Genomic DNA, 20,174 nt, shown 5'->3' on the forward strand with positions numbered 1-20,174 from the left:
GGGCCCCAAGGGCTGGGGGCCAGCAGCAGCCGGGGTAGCGGGACCCTGGGCAGCTCCAGGCACAGGAGGATGGAGGAGGTGGGGGTTGGGGCAAGGGCCAGGCCCTAGAGGGGGAGCAAGGAGGCAGGTGTTTTGTCCCAGATCTGAGTGGGGGCTAGTGGTTAGAGCAGGGGCTGGGAGTCAGGGGGCTGGGTGGGTGCAGTTCCCTGTGGGGGTGAGGTTAGACTCCAGCCTGGGGGCTGGGCCCTGGTGCTCATTCAGTGCCTGCCCCAACCCCACACTTGATGGGGACCCTATAGCTGGCTTGGGGGGACTCCTGGGGCTCCCTGCTGGTCCCTCTGGCACACGGACCAGAGAGGCAGAACAAGGGCATAGGGGTATTGGGACACAGAGAAATGTGTAGGTTCTGGGGCACGGCTGGGTAAGCCAGCACTGCACCAGCAGGAGGCAGCCGCTGGCCAGAGCAGAGCTGCCCACAGGCCCTACTCCAACAGCGAAAGGAGCAGCCACTGCCCCACCCTCCTTGGGGGGGTGGGTAGCACTGGCCAGGTGACTCAGAGCCAGGATGCCTGGAACCTGCAGCAGGGTCTGAGCAGGCCCTCGGCCACACACTGCACCCTGTCCCCTCCCTTCCCCCGCCTGTGAAGAGCAGCAGAGACCTGGCCAGTCTTTGGCATCACACTTTATTGGCCCAGACACATGCCCAGCAGGGCAGTAGCCTGGGGGCAGGGCCAGCACGGAAAATACACACCTCTTTAATAGCTCTGGGAGGTCACTCCCGGTAAATGAGGTCATCGCTTTTACCTGGGGTCACTCCTGCCAACGCTTGCCTCAGCACAGCCCGGCTGGCGGGCAAGAGGGAGGGGACCTCTAGGGGCCGGGGGATGCAGGGGGTGAGGCTTGGCTCAGGGCTTGGTCAGACCCACGGGGGCTGGAGCTGGGTGCCCCACATGGAGCTGGGGCTCCAGGTGCCCAGGGGGTGACTGATACCCAGGGAAAGGCACTGGGGAGGTGTCTGCCACTGGGCAGGGGCATTTATCCAGGCCTGACGGGGCAGTGAGCCCAGCCTGCGTCTTGTGGAGCCGTAGGTGCAGCCCAGCTCTGCCCCACTGCTGCCCAACACCCTGGACGTGCCTTCTATGCAGTCCTGGCACCACCCTCCGTTACGGAGGTATCTCAGGTGTTCACGGGTGGCCCTGTCCAGGTAACGGGCCCAGCTGGCTGCAACTCCTACTAGGGCCCCACCCCCCTTCTGGAACCAAGGTCCCCAGTGAGGGGACAGGGCCGAGAGGCCAGGGTGCAGGGAGCCAGGGCTGGGTGAAGGGGGATGAGATGGGGGCAGAAGGGGAGGTTCTCTTTAACCCTTTGCAGACTGGACAGACACAGCCTAGGGCTCAGTGGCTGGATCATCCCCCCCTCCCCCCAAGCCAGATGCTGGTAGCAGCCTCTGCACGCCCCCCCACCACTGGCAGCTGGGGGAGTGGCTGTCCTTTGGGTCCCAGGCAGGGTAGGTAGGAATGGCTGAGGCTCGTAGATAACAAAGCCTGACTCTCCCCCACCGGGTGCAGGGTGGCCACAGGGCACAGAGGGTGGCAGCCCTAGGACCCTGTGCCAGAGGGAGGGAGCCTAGCCTGCCCACTGCCCCAACAGCCAAGCAGCCTGGGGGTCCCTTCCCCCCGACTTCCTCAAGAACCAATACCGCTGCCAGGCGTAGGGAGGGAAGGTGCCTTGTTGAGAAGAGCAGGTGGAGTTGGGGGCAGCGAGCTGTGGGGAGCAGAGTCTCTGGGGAGTGGAGGCTGATTCTAGGCCTCTGCGGGGGCTGCCTGGTCGAGGGCTTGGACGTCATCCAGGAAGCGCTTGGGGGTCAGGATGTGACTGGAACCTGGGGGGGAGAAAAGTGGTTGGCAGTGGTGGGCACAGTAGGGCAGGCATGAGGCTGGCATCACCATCTCCCCCATCCTTGCAGCTGGACCCTGCTCTAGTGCAGAGGGGGAGGGGCTGTCTCCTGCCCCCCGTCTCCCCCATCCTGGCACCACACCCCTTGTGCTACTGTACCCTACACATCCAGGCAAGAATCCACTCCACCCACTGATAGCGTTCCTCACCCTTGGGTCTCAGAGAGGTGTGTGCAGGGGGTGAGCCATATCCCTATGGTGTTACTGGGGGTGTCTGACTGGGCCCCCCTACATGGTCCCTGGGCAAGGAGGGGCCTGGTGAGCCAGAGGCCAGGAGATCAGGTGGCCAGACACAAGCCATGTGGGGCTGTGAGCAGGTGGGGCAAGCGCATCTGTTCCCAGGCCCCCGGGTGCGGGAGGACAGAGGGTGGCATGAGCGCCCTGTGGGTGCTAGGCAGGCAGTTCTAGGGTCTCCCCCTCCCAGGGGGGTCCCGACTGTCCCTGACCTGGACATTCCAGCCACCATCCCCCCAGGACTCGCCCCACTCACCGATCACCACCTCCCACTTGCCCTCCGTAGCCTGGGTCACTTCGTAGGCACAGCGCATCTCAGACATGGTCACCCCACCCAGCACGTAGATGATGAGGCGCGGGCCCGTCCGGTACTCGGCCGCTGGCTTGTTCTTGTGCCAATGCCCGAAGCGGGCGCTGCGGGGAGAGAGGGGCAGTGTGGATACCAGGGGCTCACTGAGGGAATGCCAGGTGGAGGGACAGGGCCTGGAAGAGGCTGGGGGGCAGGCCCTGCCCAAGGCAGTGGGATAGGAGACCCAAAGCAGGCAAGAGGGAGTAGGGCAGGGTGGCACCTGCCCTGGGCTGGGGGTGGTGGCGGCGTCTAGAGCCCAGCGAGTCCCTTTCCTCCAGCCTGGGCCCTGGTGTGCTGAGGGACTGATGGGGTGTGGGGGACATGGTGAGAGGGGGCCAAGGGCTCCAGGCTGTTGGGCACCCCCCCACACCATAGAGGGCCGGGTCCTGGCCACGCACAGAGGCTCCTACACCCTGGTGTGTGTGTGTCAGGGCTCTGCCCCCCACAGCCCAGCCAGGCTCTGCCTTACCTGACAACAGCCTGGGGGCTGGCGGCAGGGACCGGGTCTGACACGAAGGGCCACAGCTTCTTGTCCAATTTGTCCTCAATGGTATCCTGGGGGTGGTGGGGAACAGGTCAGCAGGGGCCAAGCAGCAGGAACCTCGGATGTGGGAGCCAAGCCAGGCCCCATTGGTGGGGAGGGGCTGGGAAGGCTCCTTACTGAATGATTGACAGTCCCTGGGGGGAGCAGCCTGGGGCCCCCTTTCCAGGGTGGGGCATGGGGAGCCAGCAAAGAGCATGCTGACTCCTCCTGTGATGCTCCCCCACATCCCCCTCAGCTGCTTAATGCCCTGCTGTGAGCTCCCCATCCATCCACCGTTATGGGGAGGGCAGAGACCTCCTGAAGCCGGATCCAGGGCCCCTCACTTGGAGGGGGGGGAGGGAGGGAGGGAGAGGGGAGGCAGGGGGCTGCCCTCAGTGCCCCTCCCTGCTGCGGGCAGATCCAGGCCCTGCCTCTTGCCCCATGAGGTGTGTCCCAGCCACACAGGGGCACAGGCTATGATACATCCTAATGCCACATAATAGGGGCTTTTACATTAATCTGCTGCGTTGACTTGTACAGGGAAGCTTAAGGCCTGCCGAGCTGCGGTTGGCGCAGAGGTGGGGCGCCCCTGATTGGATTAGGCACTGGAATGAGGCTACCACAACTGCCTGCCCCAAAATCCCACCGTAGGAACCATCACAGCGCTGGAGCAGGGGTCTGGGAGCCCCTGCCTGTGATCTGCCAGGGACGGGGTGTCTGTGTGTGTGTCTGTCAGCCTGGAGGAGCCCCAAGCCAGTAGGTTGAAGGCAACTAAGTGTCCTCCTCCATCCCTCCCTCACCCCCCACCTTCACCTTGAGGAGTGCCCCAGTGGGGGGCTTAGCCCCCAGCAAGGATGGGGGGGGAAGAAGTGACCATGTCACCTCTCACAGGCTAAGCAGGTTTGGGCCCAGGCAGTACTTGGATGGGAGACCTCTAAGGATAAGCCGCTGGGGAGGGTGCTAGTGAGTCAGCAGAGGGTGCTCTATAACCCCAGTGCGGCACTAGGGGGCGCTGTACTGCAGGGAGCAGGTGGAGATCTCAGCAGGGGGAGCTCTCCCCTGGCAGTCAATGACCAATTCCTCCTTCAGATGATTGTCAAACAGCTGTTCCTCACTGGAAGTTAGGCCAAGGACCCTACCGGCCATTCAGATTCCAGTGCCAGTCATGACAGTGGGCTGCCTGGATCCCCTGCACTTCCAGCCCCGCACACTGATCACCTCCTGCCCTAGACTCTCGGGCAGTGCCGCTGTGTGGCTGTTAACAGCTGTCTGCCGCTCCTCAGGAAGAATTCAGCCCCGGTGACGGACCCCTGTATAAACCACCCGTGCTCCACCCCAGAGGTGGCAGCATCTCAGCACCGGGTAAGACAACTGCCCTGCACTCGTGTCTATGATTTAAGACCCCTAAGGATGGCAGCAGAAGAGGACTTTCTGATGAGCCTCTCACATGGCTAGAGCCCTGCAAGGATACAAAAATGTGGTTGTGCGTCAACCCGCGTTCCACTAGCCGTCTTTTACCTGTATCCGCATCCTCACCCTCAGCAATAAGCCCTCACAAGGGCTAGCGAGGGGGGAAGGGGACTTGCAGGGAAGAGGCAGCGCGAGGATGGGGACTTGGGGTAAGGGGCAGGGGCTGTGGGGAAGGGGTGTCCCATCATGTGCTGCTCCTGGGGGGTCACGAGCGACAGCACATGGTAGCAGCAGAGCATGTTGCATCACTGTGGGGTGGAGGGGTGGGGCGCCGGGGCCCCACCCGCCCCAATCCCAAATCCTGCTGCCCAGGAGCTGGTGGGGACGCTGGTGCTGCTCAAGCTGCTGGACAGGAAGCAGCGCAGCAACGGGGAGTGGGTGCCGGACTGCGCCGACTCCGACCTGTCACCCAACCACTGGCCCCGAGCGCGCTGTGTCCCCCGGGCTGCCTGAGCCGGGCCCCGTGGGCCAGGCGCTGCTGGGGAGTAGAGCCCTGCACAGTTGTATCTGCAGCCGATCCACTATCCGCAGAAACAGATTTGCAGGGCTCTACACATGGTCAGCCAAAACAACCCCTTCCGCTTGGGCCCAGCCTGCCAGGTGTGACCCCCCCACCCCAAGGCCAGGAAGCAGACGGCCTGGTACCTCCATGACGTCTTTGAGCCTGGGGGTCCAGCGGGAGAGCTGGTAGGTGGACTCCAGCCGCAGCTTCCTCTCGGGTCGCAGCTGCCCACTCTGGGGGAGGAAGGGAGAGGGGGTGAGAGGCAGCAGGGAGGGGGTGCAGGATGGGAATGAGGGCAGACAGGGAGAGCGCGGCCTACCTGAGTCGCTCCAGCCGGGCTGGCAGGGGAGAGGCAGAGAAAAGAACAGAATGGATCACTGAGCGAGAGAGAGAGAGGAGGGGACAGAGACTGATGGGAGAACAGAACTGTTTCCCCCCCCATTTGCTGCAGACGCTCAGGCTGGAAGGGCCACCCCATGCAGTGGTCACCAGCTCCAGCCCCTGGTGATCTGAGGGGCAGAACAGGTCACCCCAGATGAGGAGTATCTTGGGGGTCACCCCCATATGGGGAGGGCATCACCCCACTATACAGGGGCAAAGGCCACCTCTGTGCTGGGAGTAGGTCACTGCCATGGGGGGCACCCCCAGGTTGGCCTGGGCTCCCCAGCCATGGGTACAGCTGCTGGCCCCTGGCCCCAGTCCCTTACCCCAGGCGTGAGGGAGGTGCCCAGGAACTGCATGTTGTGGATGATGTTGCTCTGCTGCTGGATGTTGGCATGCTGGATCAGCTTGGTGAGGTTCTCCTCGCCCACACCTGCATGGGGAGAGACAGGTCAGCGCCAGCACCCCTGGGACGCACCCACAGCCCAGGCACATTCAGTCCGTGGCCCAGGAGTCCTAGTTCCCCGATCAAACCCTGAGATCCTGCTCTTCCCGCCCCTCCCAGAGCTGGGGGTAGAACCCAGAGGTCCTGGCTCCCCAGCTCTAACCCACTGGACCCCATGTAGTTAATGGTTGAATTTAGGTTCTTGCTGCTCCTCCCGCCACAGATTCTCTCGGACGCTGGGGTCTCTCTAGCTTCCCCTGGCAGTGCAGTGGGAGTCCCCCCCCCCCCCCCCCCCATGATCTGGGCTCCGCCTCCTGTGGCCAGTCAGTGCAGCGTCAGAGCCGAGACCTGGTTCTTTAAGGCTGTGAGGCCTTGAGCTGGAGGGAGAGCAAACCTGGAAACCATTTACTGCTGCTTAGCGCTGACGGGGAGGCCTGGCAACTCCACAGCGCCCCCCTGGCCAGGAAACTGGGCAGCCAGACAGCCAGAGGAGCCACATGAGGGCACCCTGGCCTGGGCAATGGGCGCAGGGGCAGTGCCTGAGCAGGGTTACAGGAAGGGCCCCGGAGCAGGGCCCTGCCCCACCGAGCCAGCATGGGGCAGGAACCGATGGGGGAAGAGGGACTGTGCCAAGTGTCAGGGTGAGGGAGGTTCCCCAGGCCTTGGAGAGCTGGAAAAAGGGGCTGGATGCAGCAAGAAGCAGGGAGCTGGTACAGGGATGACACAAGGGGTTGGCAGGGAAGTGGTCCCAGGGGGCTCAGAGACAGAACATGGTATCTGAACAGCCGGCAGGAAGGGAGGGATGCCCCCCCTACCTGTGGAGAATGCGCCGTGAGGCTGCTCGGGACATGCGTCTCCTTCCCCCCTCCCTGCAGAGAACGGGCTTGGGAGCCGCTCCGGGTGTGTGTCTCCATCCCCGCTCCCTGCAGAGAACGGGCTGGGGGGACCGTGGAGGGCGGACACTGCTCGGAAGGCAGCAGCAGGGAGCAAAGGCCGCCAGGTCCGACCCCAGGGGTTAGTGCGGAGTGTGGGCGCAGCACACTGGCTGGCTCGCAGGCACCGAGAGGTAGGCAGAGGGGAGACAGGGCCGTAGAGCCAGGCTGGACATAGGCCCCGGGAAGCAGCTGGCTGGGAGGCGTCCTGCATGGCTGGGGGACGTGCCAGTTGAGCGGTGCTATTCCCCCCCAGCCCCACAGGCCTGGGCCCTGCCTCCAGGAGCGCCCCCTGCAGCAGCAGGCCTCCCAGTGCTGCGCCCTGCAGGCCTGTGGCGTTACCGTTCTTCAGGAAGATGTAGAGCAGGATGATGCGGATCTTGTCGTAGGCCTGCACGCTGGGGTCCAGCAGGACGGGCACGATGATCTTCATGGGGTCCTTGATCTTCTCCCCGTCCACGTCCGTCCCCATGGCCAGGTCCTGGGGGGGAGAGGGGTGCACACATAAGGCCCAGGTCAGGCTGCTCCGCTTCCTCCTGCCCCGCAGCAGGATGGGAGACGCAATGGCCCCACGACCCACAGGTCGCCTACCCCCTGTGCCAGGGCCCCCTCCTCCCTGGGGTCAGCTCCCCCTGGGGTAAGCAACAGGCCCCCAGGGAGTAACACAAGCCCCATATCCCCCTTCTGCACCCGCGGTGCTACATGGGGGGGCTGGCCCTGGCTCCAGCAAGCCTGAGGGTCTAAGACCCCTCTCTCTGGGCTGAGTCCATGAGCCAGACTCTGCCCCCAGACAGGCTCTGCCCACAGACCCACCTGCTCCACGCTGCACAGCTTCTCCACCGTCCCTTTGAAGTGCCGCATGCAGTGCTCGGCCAGGTTCAGGTGCGTAGAGTACTGCGGGGAGAGACCGGGCACGGGGGAGTTTACCGCATCACCGGTTGATCCAGAGCACCTGCGCCCCCCCCAACCCCCAAGGAGGGCCCCTCGGCCAGAGGAGCAGCCCCAATCGGCTGTGTCAGCCGAGTATATAGGGATTGTTTTGCCCAGCACTGAAGTGCAGCCACCTCTGGGATGGAGTGGGGCAGCTGGAGGGGAGGATCAGGAGGAGGAAGCAGCTTCTAAAACAGCTCACGGCTTCTCTGTTAGTCATCATGAAGTCGGGGACTTGGAGACCAGCAGGTGTTGGGATACCTGTGCCAGTGGCCAGGAGCTTTCTGTTGGCATGTGGCCCAGTGGCACCAGGAGTGGCTCCAACGGGCTGGTTTGGAAGCCCACCAAGGCCCTCTCCTGAGAGCTGCAGCAGCAAGGCGTGGGCGTTACCCCAGGGCTGCCATTGCTGGGGCTAACGTGGCAGCTCTGGGCACTGACGGGCAGGCTGCTGCCCATGGTGCCACACAGCACCTGGGGGGGAAAATGGCTCTGCCCGACGGGACAGGTCAGCAGCTCTCATCAGGCAGTAAAGGGGAGTGCCCCAGAGTGCCCTGCCCCCCAGAGAGTCCCTACTGTCCTTCACCAACCCCACAGAGCACCCTACCCTTCCTCCCCCATCAGCCCCACTGAATGCCCTGCTCCCCACCCACCAACAGCCCCATTCCTGTTACCTTGTTCAGCTCTTTCTGGTACTGGGGCATCTTCTTCAGGATCTGGGACAGGTCCTTGATGTTGGCCTGCGGGGAGGCGGGTGGTGAGATCCCGGCCCCTCCCAGCGCCCGACGCCCACTTCAGGGCAGAGTCCTCGCCCGGGGACAGCCGCAGCAGTCCAGCCACGTGTGCCAGGGCCAGGGCAGGTCACTCAGGCCATGTTCAAAATTGGGTGGCACAGGCCCAGTGTGGCCGCGGCTTGGGTTAGACCTGCTCTTCCCAGGCCAGCTGGAACAAGCCGGGAGCCCCGCAACCCAAGCGCCCCCCCGGGTGTAAAGCGGCAGCGGGCCAGGGAGATGCCAGCGTTGGCTCCCTGCAGCTCTCCCTGGGCGGCCCCGATCCTGCTGTCTGACCCCACCTCTTAGCCCTTTACAGGCAAACCCTGGGAGCAATGGGACAGCCTCTCCCCACCCCCAGCCAACCCCTCCTAGGGCAGCTGGGCAGCCTCCCCTCCCCATCAGTGGCCGTGGGATGGGCCCCCCCCATCCCTCTGGGCTGGATTTCCCACTCGCTCCCACCCCAGCCCCTGTCGCACCTTGTCCGTGGTCAGCCTCTTGCTCTCACAGAAGGTGCGCAGCAGCTCCGTCACCTTCCTGCAGCAGGGAGAGGGGTCAGGCCGGAGCCAGGCACTGCCTTGGAGGTAGAGGGTGCCCTGTCCTATGCTACAGGGGACAGAGTCCCAGCCCCACAGGCACCAGGGTTCTCTGCCTCGAGAGCCTCAGACGGGGCAGGGTGGGCACCTCTTCCCAAGTTACCCCAAGGCAGAGAGTTCAGTGCACCCCTGGAGGCTCCTGGCGCCCTGCTGGGGGGGTCTGGGGGCAGTGGCAGGCCCAGCAGGAGGTCGGTGAGGGACTCACTCAAGGGGGCTGTGAGGTGCATGGGGAGATCCTGGGATCGGGGGAAGACAGTGTCCAGGGGGATCCCCGAGAGGCGATGCAGACAGTTGCTCTGGAAGGGAGCGCTCAGGGGTTCTTTGGGGAGAGGGGCTGGGTCCAGGGGGTCTCAGCACTCAGAGAAGAGCATGTCTGAGGGACGGGCCCCAGCACTGGGTGGGAGAGGAGTGTATCCAAGGGGGAGTGGGGTTCCAGTGGGTGGGAAGGGGAGGGGTGTGTCCGAAGGGGAAGATGGGGGAATTCCTGGAACTGGAAAAGAAGGTAAGGGATGTGTCAACGGAGTGGAGGGTCCTGGCACTGGGTGAGAGAGGTGTGTCCGAGGGGAGAGGTGTGCAGAAGGGGGGGTAGCGGGTCCCAGTACTAGGCAGGCACAGAGTGGTGTGTTGGCTGGGGGAAGGAGGTGGGTTCTAGCCCTGGGCAGGGCATGGAGGGTGTGTGTCCAGGGGGGATGGGCGGGGCACGGATGGGCGTGTCAGGGGCGGGGCTGAGCGCGCTCACTTGGAGACGTCAGCGATGTGCATGTGGCGTAGCTGCACCCAGAGTTCGTCGTCTTCGTCCAGCAGCGCCTCTTTCTCCCGCGAGTCGCTGATGCCCGTCGTCTCATACCTGCAGGGGAGGGGAGACGGGGTCAGGCTGTGACACCCCTCCTCCGAGCATGGGGGCTGCGGAGCAGTGCAGGTGCCTGGGTCCCACCCCCCCAGCCCGCCTGAGGACGAGTGCGGGGCGCCCCCTGCTGGCAGCCAGGCCCTACTTGTAGGTGTCGTTCTCGATGCTGAGCAGGTCGTAGGCCATGGCCTGGAAGGTGAGCTCATGCAGCAGTGGGGACACCAGGTCGAAGCTCCGGTCCACGATCAGCAGCTGAGAGCGGGCTTTGTCAGGGCCCTGGGGCAAAGGAGAGAGAGACCCGTCATCCCCTGCTCCGGCGGAGGGGTCCTGGCCTGGCTTACACGACACAATCCAATGGGCCCTGGTGGGCCTGAAACTTCACCACCCGCCCTCTCTGCGGCCCAGCCCCCAACCCTAGGGGGAAGCCAAGAGACACCCCCCAAGCTATCTGAGACGTGCCCTGGGGTCCCACCCTGATCAGCAGGGAGAGCTCCCCACCCAGCTGCGCTGCAACGCCCCCTGCAGGGACGGACCACCTGCCCCTGGTGCAAATAGCAATGCCCCCCTCCCCCAAACACGCTCTCTGCTCGTGCCTCTCCACCAACGGGAGCATGCCCCTTACAAGGCAGCCCCCCGACTGCGCCCTGCCCCATATGCCGCGAGGGGGGTGGGGATACACTAGACCAGAAGACCTTGGCTAGTCTATCATTAACTAACACCAAAGACTTCGATACAAAGTCCCAGAGGGGGACAATGGGACGTTATGCCCCACCTTGCATCTGAGCTGGGACCCCATATGAGGCTTTAGCTCCCCACTCCCAGCCTGGGTGGCCCCCCCAGCATCCAGCTGGACAGAGACCACTCAAATGGTCAGCATCTCAGACCCACAGCATGGGGGGGCTGGCCCAGTTCCTGCTCCCTGCCTGATCAGCATGCACTGCCCTCTTTGGGCAGCAGGTGGCGATAGGAGACCAGCCCTGCGCTCCCATGGCAGACAGCTCTGAAACCGGCTCCAGCAGCTCCAGTGGAACCCAAGCCCACCCAAGAGCACCTCGGCAAGAGGCTGCATCTGCCCTTCACTGGTAGCACAGACAGCCGGGGGGCTGTGGACGTACAGCCCCTGATACTTCCACAACTGTCCCACCTCAGTACATGGCCAGAGCAGACAGTCGGACCAGCCACCACCCACTCACCTGGCAGTTCTCCACAGCCTCTGGGTAAATGGGTTGAGGCTGACAGGGGAGCGCCTCTCCCGGGGGAGTATCTGGCCCCCCACCACTGTAGCATCAGGACACCTCACTATCACTGCTGCATCCTGCCCCCCACCGCCCCCCCATGCACGTGGAGCTGAGGGGGATGGAGGCCCAGAGAGGCTGGGTGACTCACCCAAGGTCACACACGGAGTCTGTGGCAGAGCAGGGACATGAACCCAGGGCTCCCAACTCCCAGGGCCATCCTTCCTCTACCCAGCCTGGGTCGATTGCTATGCCCAACGTCCCCCCCCGGACTCTGCTCACACCTTTGCCAAGGGATCTGGAGGGATCCCGAGTGCAGATGGGGGCTGGCATAACCACCGGGTCACCCCACCCTGCCCAGAGCAGAGGGGCACTTAGTGCACTGGTGAGTGCCACAGCACTGCCTGGGCCAGCTACCCCTCAGGGCTGGCAGCTGGGAAACATCAAGGCAAGAGGGACTAGTGCAGACAAGGCCCCAGGGCGCTGTGACCGTGGGCTGGGTGGCTTTTGTAGCATGGCCTCTAGCAGTCAGGTCTCCAGAGACCCTGGGGTTCTGTGCCAGCTGGCAAGGAGGGGGCACACTGGACTAGCCAGCCAGGATTGTGCTGCATGGAGCCAGCACTGCATTGAGAGCAGGGGCTTCAGTCAGCACTCCCGGCTCTGCGGTGGGCGTGCTGTCTGGATTCTATTGAAGGGGGCTGGGCAGTCAGGACTCCTGGCTCCTATTCCTGCCTCTGCCACCTATTCGGGGCACGCTGCTCCTTGCCTCAGTTTCCACCGTGTAACATAGGGGCAGTGCTGACACCTGTGACAGGGAGGCTTGGCAAGAGTCTCAGGAATATCCCTGGGGGGGGCTCAGAGGAGCAGGGTGTGCACGGAGAAGGACTTTGCCCTCCCCAGCGCCGCTCTCAGCTCCTGAGAATAGCACAGATCAGACGGGGGCTGCAGGCTGGAGCCAGCTCTGCTGCAGCAAGTAGCTCCGGTGGTTAACAAGCATGCTGTCAATCCCTTCCCTGGGTAGATGGTTTGGGCAGCCAGGTGTGTGCCAGGCTCCCCGCTGGAGGCAGGCCTGTGCTGCCAGCTGTGAGTTACAGAGCCTCTGTGTCATGGCAGCCAGCTATCCCAGAGGGGCCCCCCTGCCCGAGACTGGTATCATTATCCCCATTTTACACATGGAGAAATGGAGGCACAAATAGGGGAGGTGACTTGCTCAAGGTCACCCAGCTGGGATAGAACCCGGGTCTCGGGTCTCCAGAGCTCTATCAACTAGGCAACACTGCCTCGGTGGATGGGAAAGTAGAGAGGAGAGGTGCGCTCATGGATCCGCAGGGTCGGTGCCAGGGCCTCAGCTGGGGAAGTCTCTGGGAGGAAGCCCTTTGCTGTGCCAGACCCCAACAGATCTCTCTCTTCCTCCAGGACAAGCCGTACGGCCTCCCACCTCCAGAGACCGAACCGCTGGGCTTCACCCCGTGAGCCCTGCCCAGCGAGTCCAGCTGAGACAGACCCTGGGACAGACCCGTCCACTGCGCAGGGCCCGATGCCCCTCAGCCCGGGTGACAGGGCCACTCCCCCAGCGTTGTCAGAACAGTCGGGTTTCTTAGGCACCTGGACCCCAGCCCGGGCAGCCCAGCCCACTGAAGGTTAAAGCAAGAGGCCGTTCTGGTCAGCTCAGAGCCCGGCCGAGCTGCAGCGAGACCTGTTTTCAGGCTCCGGGTCTCTCGCTCAGGACCTGTCTACATGTAAACCCCTGCAGCTGCGCCGCTTCAGTGACGCCACCTTTCTCATACCCCCGAGCGAGGCAATTGCCTCCTGTAGACCAGGCCTCAGTCTGACCTTAGTCAGTTCTCAGGCGAGAGCTCCCAGCTTCCCCCACTTATCCCCCAGCTCAAACCTTCCCAACCCTGTGTTCTCGAGCTGGGGGCCCTGCTCCGATTCCCTGCTGGGAGCGTCCAGCCAGGAGCCATTGGAGATGTCATGGTCTTTTGGCCCCCAGGCTGATCTGGGTTGGATTCTCTTCATTTCACCAAGACAGGGAAGTGACACCGCCCCCGCATGGCTCTTACCTTCCCTGAGAGTCCTTCCCCCCCCCCAACCTCCTGCCAGAGAAGCCATGAAACATAGGGGAAACTGAGGCACACATCGGATTCATAAAAGATATTACAAACATTCCCAGTTGGTCACAGGTGCACAGTCTCCCAGCAGCTCGGCAAAGGCTGGAAGCAAGAGCAGAAGCAACAGGAGGGAGAGATCTGGGCAGGCCTTGGATTTTACATCACTGCTTCTCCTAGGGGGACAGGAGCCACTGGGTTTCCCATGCGAGAATCCAGGGCAGGGTGGGTTTGCAGCTCCCCTCTGCTGGGGGTGGGATGGGGACGGCAGGAGCTGGGGGAAGCCCACAGGCCAGGGCTGACTTGTGGCTAAGACTCGGGAGAGCTGGGTTCTATTCCTGCTCTGACAGACTCCCTGCATGCCTCAGTTTCCCATCTGTAACACAGGCCACCCTGCCTCCCCTGGGAGGCTGAATTCATTAGTGAGGTTCCGATACCATGGGGATGCGTGTAGGAGCACACACAGACAGGAGTGCCCAGGTGTGGAAGAGACTGTGTGTGTGAAGCTTAGTTCTGTGACCGAACTGCCCGGTTTATAAACAGAGAGATTGTGCTGGGCACACACTTCCCCAGTCCGTGCCTCGGTTTCCTCATCTGTACAGAGAGGATAAGGACACTGGCCTTTGTAGAGCACTTTGCGATCTGCCCACGGCCAGTGTTAGAAAAGGGCTGGGGCCATTAGTCCAACCACACAGGGAATGCTATTGTTCTCCCGAGCCCTCAGGATCTCCAAGGAGGTTCTAGATCCTCTCCTGCCCCCACCAGGATCTCTGAGCAGGTTCTAAATCACTCCTCCTTCCTTTTACTTCTCATGTGCTTCCCCTCACCCAGTGGCTCTGTCCCATGGCAAGGGGGTGGCTGGAACAGCTCACTCACCTCTCCCATGCTGGGGTTGTCTGCCTTGAACGCATTGAGTTTGGCCAGCACAGCGTGCGCCAGGAGGAAGTTATCTTCATGGTCTCTGCAAGACAACCCTGTGGGTCAGAAACAGCTCCTCCCACAGGGGCATACACACTTCCTATAGCGGATGGCCGGGTACCCCTCTGCCCAGGCACACTCACTTCCTGTAGTGGATGGCCAGGTACCCCTCCCCCCGAGCACACTCACTTCCTGTAGCGGATGGCTGGGTACCCCTCCCCCCGGGCACACTCACTTCCTGTAGTGGATGGCCGGGTACCCCTCCCCCCGGGCACACTCACTTCCTGTAGTGGATGGCCAGGTACCCCTCCCCCCGGGCACACTCACTTCCTGTAGTGGATGGCCAGGTACCCCTCCCCCCGGGCACACTCACTTCCTGTAGCGGATGGCTGGGTACTCCTTCAGGGTTTCACACAATGTGGCAATCTGCTCTGCCAGCATCTCCAGCTGCTTGTTCTTGTCCAAGGAGCGGTGGGAGCTGAAGCAGTTGTGGAAGGTCTGTGGCCTGTCCAGGGAGTACACCTGGGGGGTGGGGGGCAGAGATCAGACCCTGGCGCCTTGCGTTTGTTATACCAATAGAATAAAAACCAGCAGGATCTTATTAAGAGGGATAAGGCAAAGATGCCACATTTATTGTTGTAAATATAAGTCCACTTGACACGTTCTTCGGCAGATGGATACTCCCTTTCTAGGCTGGCACCTCCCTAACCATACATGTACATCAAGCATTCATCAACATACATTCCATACCTTAACCATATTTTAATTTACTGTCTCCACCACTTTCGGGGTCTGTGCTAATTCATTTGAGACTCCCGGCCCTTTAATCACAGAGGGTGGGGGTCTGTCCTAGGAGCCTTTGCTGTTACAATGAAGTGAAAGTCACTTAACGGCTTATAGCGTTTGTTTACATTGCATCAATTACAGAATAAACTGCCTGAAGAGCACAGAGTCAATTAACGGCTTAAGGCTCACAGCAGGGGTCGTAACAGCGTTCACTTCAAGAACAAAGTCAATTAACTTGTTTGTAAGTTTTACATAGTAATAAAGTATCTTTCACTGGACAGATACAATCAATGGTTTCTACTTAGAGGAGAGGAAAGTGATCAGGAACAGTCAGCATGGATTCACCAAAGGCAAGTCATGCCTGACTAACCTAATTGCCTTCTATGAGGAGATAACTGGCTCTGTGGATGAGGGGAAAGCAGTGGATGTGTTATTCCTTGACTTTAGCAAAGCTTTTGATACGGTCTCCCACAGTATTCTTGCCACCAAGTTAAGGAAGTATGGGATGAATGAATGGACTGTAAGGTGGATAGAAAGCTGGCTAGATCGTCGGGCTCAACGGGTAGTGATCAACAGCTCCATGTCTAGCTAGCAGCGGGTTTCAAGTGGAGTGCCCCAGGGATCGGACCTGGGGCCGGTTTTGTTCAATATCTTCATTAATGATCTGGAGGATGGCGTGGACTGCACTCTCAGCAAGTTTGCAGATGACACTAAACTGGGAGTAGTAGATACGTTGGAAGGTAGGGATAGGATACAGAGGGACCTAGACAAATTAGAGGATTGGGCCAAAAGAAACCTGATGAGGTTCAACAAGGACAAGTGCAGAGTCCTGCACTTAGGACGGAAGAATCCCATGCACTGTTACTGACTAGGGACCGAATGGCTAGGAAGCAGTTCTGCAGAAAAGGACCTAGGGGTCATAGTGGACGAGAAGCTAGATATGAGTCAACAGTGTGCCCTTATTGCCAAGAAGGCTAACAGCATTTTGGGCTGTATAAGTAGGGGCATTGCCAGCAGATCGAGGAACGTGATCGTTCCCCTTTATTCGACATTGGTGAGGCCTCATCTGGAATACTGTGTCCAGTTTTGGGCCCCACACTACAAGAAGGATGTGGAAAAATTGGAAAGAGAGTCCAGCGGAGGGCAACAAAAATGATTAGGGGGCTGGGGCACATGACTTATGAGGAGAGGCTGAGGGAACTGGGGTTATTTAGTCTGCAGAAGAGAAGAATGAGGGGGGATTTGATAGCTGCTTTCAACTACCTGAAAGGGGGTTCCAAAGAGGATGGATCTAGACTGTTCTCAGTGGTACCTGATGACAGAACAAGGAGTAATGGTCTCAAGTTGCAGTGGGGGAGGTTTAGGTTGGATATTAGGAAAAACTTTTTCACTGGGAGGGTGGTGAAGCACTGGAATGGGTTACCTAGGGAGGTGGTGGAATCTCCTTCCTTAGAGGTTTTTAAGGTCAGGCTTGACAAAGCCCTGGCTGGGATGATTTAGTTGGGGACTGGTCCTGCTTTGAGCAGGGGGTTGGACTAGATGACCTCCTAAGGTCCCTTCCAACCCTGATATTCTATGATTCTATGATACAGACAGTAGCTTACAAGTTTTAACAGAAGACCCAAGAGATTTTTGTACTTGGTGAAACTGTTGGATTTTGAAGTGTGGGGGACAAGTTATGGGGGTGTCACTGTCACTAGGGGGAATCACTGTTAGGACCTTCTTTAATATCCCTACACGTTCCCCGTACACTCAAGCTAACTTCCCCCCATAACCTCCAGCCCCTTGGGTGCCAGGGAGGGACCATGGGCAGCGGAAAGCAGTCTTCACCCTAGATATGCTCCTCCTGGCCTGACTGCTCCTGAATGATGGCACAGCTCCGACCCTGCTCCCCATGGTGCTAGCCCTGCCAGGCATGCCATCCCCTCCCCCCCCGCCCCATCAGAATTTCCCCTCACTTGCTCAGTGGCCTGGTGGAGCCATAGCGAGTCCCTAGTGAGGGAGATCCCTTTGCCAGTGCCACTACTGTTGTGGTAGAGGGACAGCGGCCCAGAGATTCATGCACCAGCCTGGGAGGAAGACACCCCGGGTTCAGGTCCTTACTTGACTGCAGTAAGGGTGCCCTCAGGGGTGTGACTCTGCCCTGGAGAAGTCAATGTTGGGGGAGGGGGCTTGGCCATGCTGCTAGTCTGGCGAAAGCCCCAGCGTAGCCACGGGCAAACCCGGCATCAACGTGCATCTGCCACTGTCGCTTATTTCACTGGACGAAGAGAACGAGCCATTGGGGAAAACGTGCTTGGACACCAATAAAACAGTATCGGCCCACGAAGGGTTTGCTGGTGCAACGGGACGGGTGAGCCAGCAAAGCCTCCTGACGCACACTCAGCTTATACCAGCCAAAGCTTCTCTTGGCACAGCTGGCACCGGTGCCCCAGATGAAATAAGCTACAGTGGCGAAAGGACTGCTTTGCCAGCGTAACGGCCTCTACTCAGGGGCTCTGCCAGCACAGCTGCATCAGTTACAGGGGGGATGTTCTCTCTCATGTCCCCGTAACAAACCCGTACCAACGAAGCTTTTGTGTGTAGACCAGGCACATGTCTGTGCCTCAGTTTCCCCATCAATACAGTGGGGCTGACAACAGAGCCCTGCCCCTCAGGGGCGTGAGGGGGAAAATCCACTGATGACACAAGGAAAGGATTGGGCGGTTGGGCAAAGGGCAGGTATGTGGAGTATCGGGCTGTCTTGCAGGCCTGTTATAAACCATCAGTAAGAGCTGGTAAAGCCAGGGAGGCAGCGCCCTCCTCCCCATACATCCAAGCCAGAGATTCCACCTCTCACAGGGTGTGAGCAGCCGGCTAGTTCCTGCTGCCCTGTGCTGGTGTCAAACCCAGGGCCCTAGAAGGGAAAGGTTCCCCCTCTGAGCCACGTCAAACACTTCAGGTGGGGTGTCATATGTCACCGTTCGCCCCGCGGCCCTGCTCCTCCAAAGCCCGGCCACCCCTCACCTGGCTCTCGTAGGGCAGGAAGGCCACGTTGATCTCCTTGAGGGTTTTTATGGCCTTGGTAATCCGTGACTTGCTCAGCTCGTTGAACAGAGGCTCAGGACAGGCTGCAAGGCAAAGGCAGTGGGTGGGAGTGACAGGCACATGTAGATAATTCTCTGATAATTTTCATATGACTTTACATTGTGCCTCTTCATATAATCTTGTGGTGGGTGGGTCTACCCATGTGTGACCTCTGTTTTCATGAAACTTTGTATCAAAGCCTCATGTAGAAACTTCGCATTGCCCTTGGTATAATGTTATAGCCCCTAAGGATAGAATAAGATAGAAGAAAAGTGTCTTTTTGCTAGCAGTAGAACAAGATCTCCTCCCACCCCACTCTTAATCAATTGTCCTGTTGAATGAATGAGGTGTGGATGAGCAAGGCATGGAAGGCAGCACCTCCAGACAGCCTCAACCATTGGAGAGGGGCTGGGAGCCAGACCCAAGGACAATAAAACGTGTCAAGTGGGCTCATTAAAGACAAGCAGACATACTGAGGGCCTCGGTGGGGAGGGAGGTTAGGAGCCAGCACCTTCTTTTGGAAACACCCTCTTTGCAGCATTGGGACAACACTCAAAAGAGAGCAGCACAAAGGACCAATGGACACAGACACAGAGTTTGAATCTGGTATAGATTTGCATGAGAGGGAAGCTGCTATAAAAGTGAGGTGTCTTGCAGAGGATGCCAGGTCTCATCTTGTCAACATGGGAGAATCGATCCAGATCTGCAGAAGCCCAGCTCCACCCCCTCCCCCATCTAACTCACCTGGACAGTGCAGTTAAGGGGAGCAACTATTTGGTAACAACAAGACCGGGGGGGGGAGAGAGAGAGAGAGAGAGAGAGTGTGTGTGTGTGTGTGTGTGTGTGTGTGTGAGAGAGAGAGAGAGAAATATATGATACAGTGTTAATGAATACATGTATTACTAATAAATGTGACGTTTTGCCTTATTCTCCCTGAAAAGATCCCGGGCAATACTTTAAGTACAACACACAGGGCTGAGGACCCCCAGCACAGCGCCAGCCCCCACGGATGGGGTCAGGATGGGCACAGCAGGGGCAGTAGTGCTGCACACCTGTGGGGAACCTGGGCAAGCCAGCAGGGCCACACAGGAGTCAACGATGAGTTCAGCCCCCCTAAACCAGAGTCACGCCGGGTTCTCGGCTTCTGCAGCATCAGCAGCAAGGGGTGGCCACAATCTCTCCTACCTAACCCGTCTCACACCCTGCCCTCAGCCCCCCCGCCACAGGGGGAAGTGACTGGAGTGTACAACTCCGGATGATGCACAAGGAGGAACAGGGACTTGGGCTCCGCTGCCGCTGTAATGGGGAGAAGCAGATGTGACCCTGACACGCTGGGTATTCTGGTGGTGTCCCATCCCACCACCCCAGTTGGGACTGATGGAGCAATGCATGCTGGGAATGGTAGCCAGAGGCTGCCTCTCTAGGCACACGCTGCAGGTGTCTGTGAGCCAGCTGAAGCCAGGCCCGTGGGGGAGAAGTGGGGGAAGGGATAGGTGGGGTTGTTTGGTCTGGCCTGCTGGGGCTCCATTCCCCTGCAGGAGGGCAGAGTGTAATCAGGGTGCTGCACACTGGCCTCCCAGCAGAGAGAGACCCCCTAGCCCCAGTGTGCCATGGGTCAGGCTCCCAGCTGGGGGATCCCCCGCCCCCCAATACTCACTGTCGATGAAGAAGACGTGAGCTGCCTTGTAGTTGAAGGTGGGGGTGCCCCGGAAGTCACTGATCAGAGCCTGCACCGACTGCAAAGGGGAGAGAGGGGGGTTGTCAGCACCAGCCGAGGCCCCTCCCTGCTGCCCGAAGGGCCCAGCCCATGCCCAGCATAATGCCATCGGGATGTGGGCTGGTTTTCACCCCCCTGGCTCTGGGCTCCCTCCTTGCTGGAGCAAGTGCCCATGTCCAGGACATCCTCAGGGCCCAGCCATGTCTCTCACTGGCACACAAGTGTTGGTTCCCGGCCACACATGGGGCCTGGCATTGGCCTTGAAGCTGTACTAAGTGGGCTCTGAGCAGTGCCCAGGGAACAGCCGGCCGAGCAGCAATCCCAGGCAGCCGCCATCAGGGCCCGAGCCCTCCCCAGGTGCCACGCTGGGCACCTGGAGCTTCACCACCCCAGCTAGCCAGGCAGGGTGGAGG

At 60.4% G+C, this 20,174-nt stretch overlaps 1 protein-coding gene across 1 annotated transcript in view; it reads right to left on the reverse strand.

The window, feature by feature from the left end:
* Window positions 1–664: 664 nt before the first annotated feature.
* LOC128828175 (syntaxin-binding protein 2-like) overlaps window positions 665–20,174 on the reverse strand; it is a 45,614-nt gene continuing 26,104 nt past the window's right edge. Inside the window, exons 5-19 of the mRNA XM_054012606.1 lie at window positions 19,702–19,780; window positions 17,985–18,088; window positions 14,566–14,714; window positions 14,151–14,235; window positions 10,077–10,207; window positions 9,824–9,931; window positions 8,968–9,025; window positions 8,393–8,458; window positions 7,605–7,685; window positions 7,134–7,272; window positions 5,741–5,847; window positions 5,177–5,266; window positions 3,008–3,093; window positions 2,446–2,603; window positions 665–1,882 (exon numbers count right to left, since the gene is read on the reverse strand). Of these exons, the coding sequence (XP_053868581.1) occupies window positions 1,803–1,882; window positions 2,446–2,603; window positions 3,008–3,093; window positions 5,177–5,266; window positions 5,741–5,847; window positions 7,134–7,272; window positions 7,605–7,685; window positions 8,393–8,458; window positions 8,968–9,025; window positions 9,824–9,931; window positions 10,077–10,207; window positions 14,151–14,235; window positions 14,566–14,714; window positions 17,985–18,088; window positions 19,702–19,780 (1,521 nt within the window). The 3' untranslated portion in view covers window positions 665–1,802. The remainder of the gene's footprint in view (window positions 1,883–2,445; window positions 2,604–3,007; window positions 3,094–5,176; window positions 5,267–5,740; window positions 5,848–7,133; window positions 7,273–7,604; window positions 7,686–8,392; window positions 8,459–8,967; window positions 9,026–9,823; window positions 9,932–10,076; window positions 10,208–14,150; window positions 14,236–14,565; window positions 14,715–17,984; window positions 18,089–19,701; window positions 19,781–20,174) is intronic.

Source organism: Malaclemys terrapin, chromosome 23 (assembly GCF_027887155.1).
Source record: "Malaclemys terrapin pileata isolate rMalTer1 chromosome 23, rMalTer1.hap1, whole genome shotgun sequence".
Lineage (NCBI taxonomy): Eukaryota > Metazoa > Chordata > Testudines > Emydidae > Malaclemys > Malaclemys terrapin.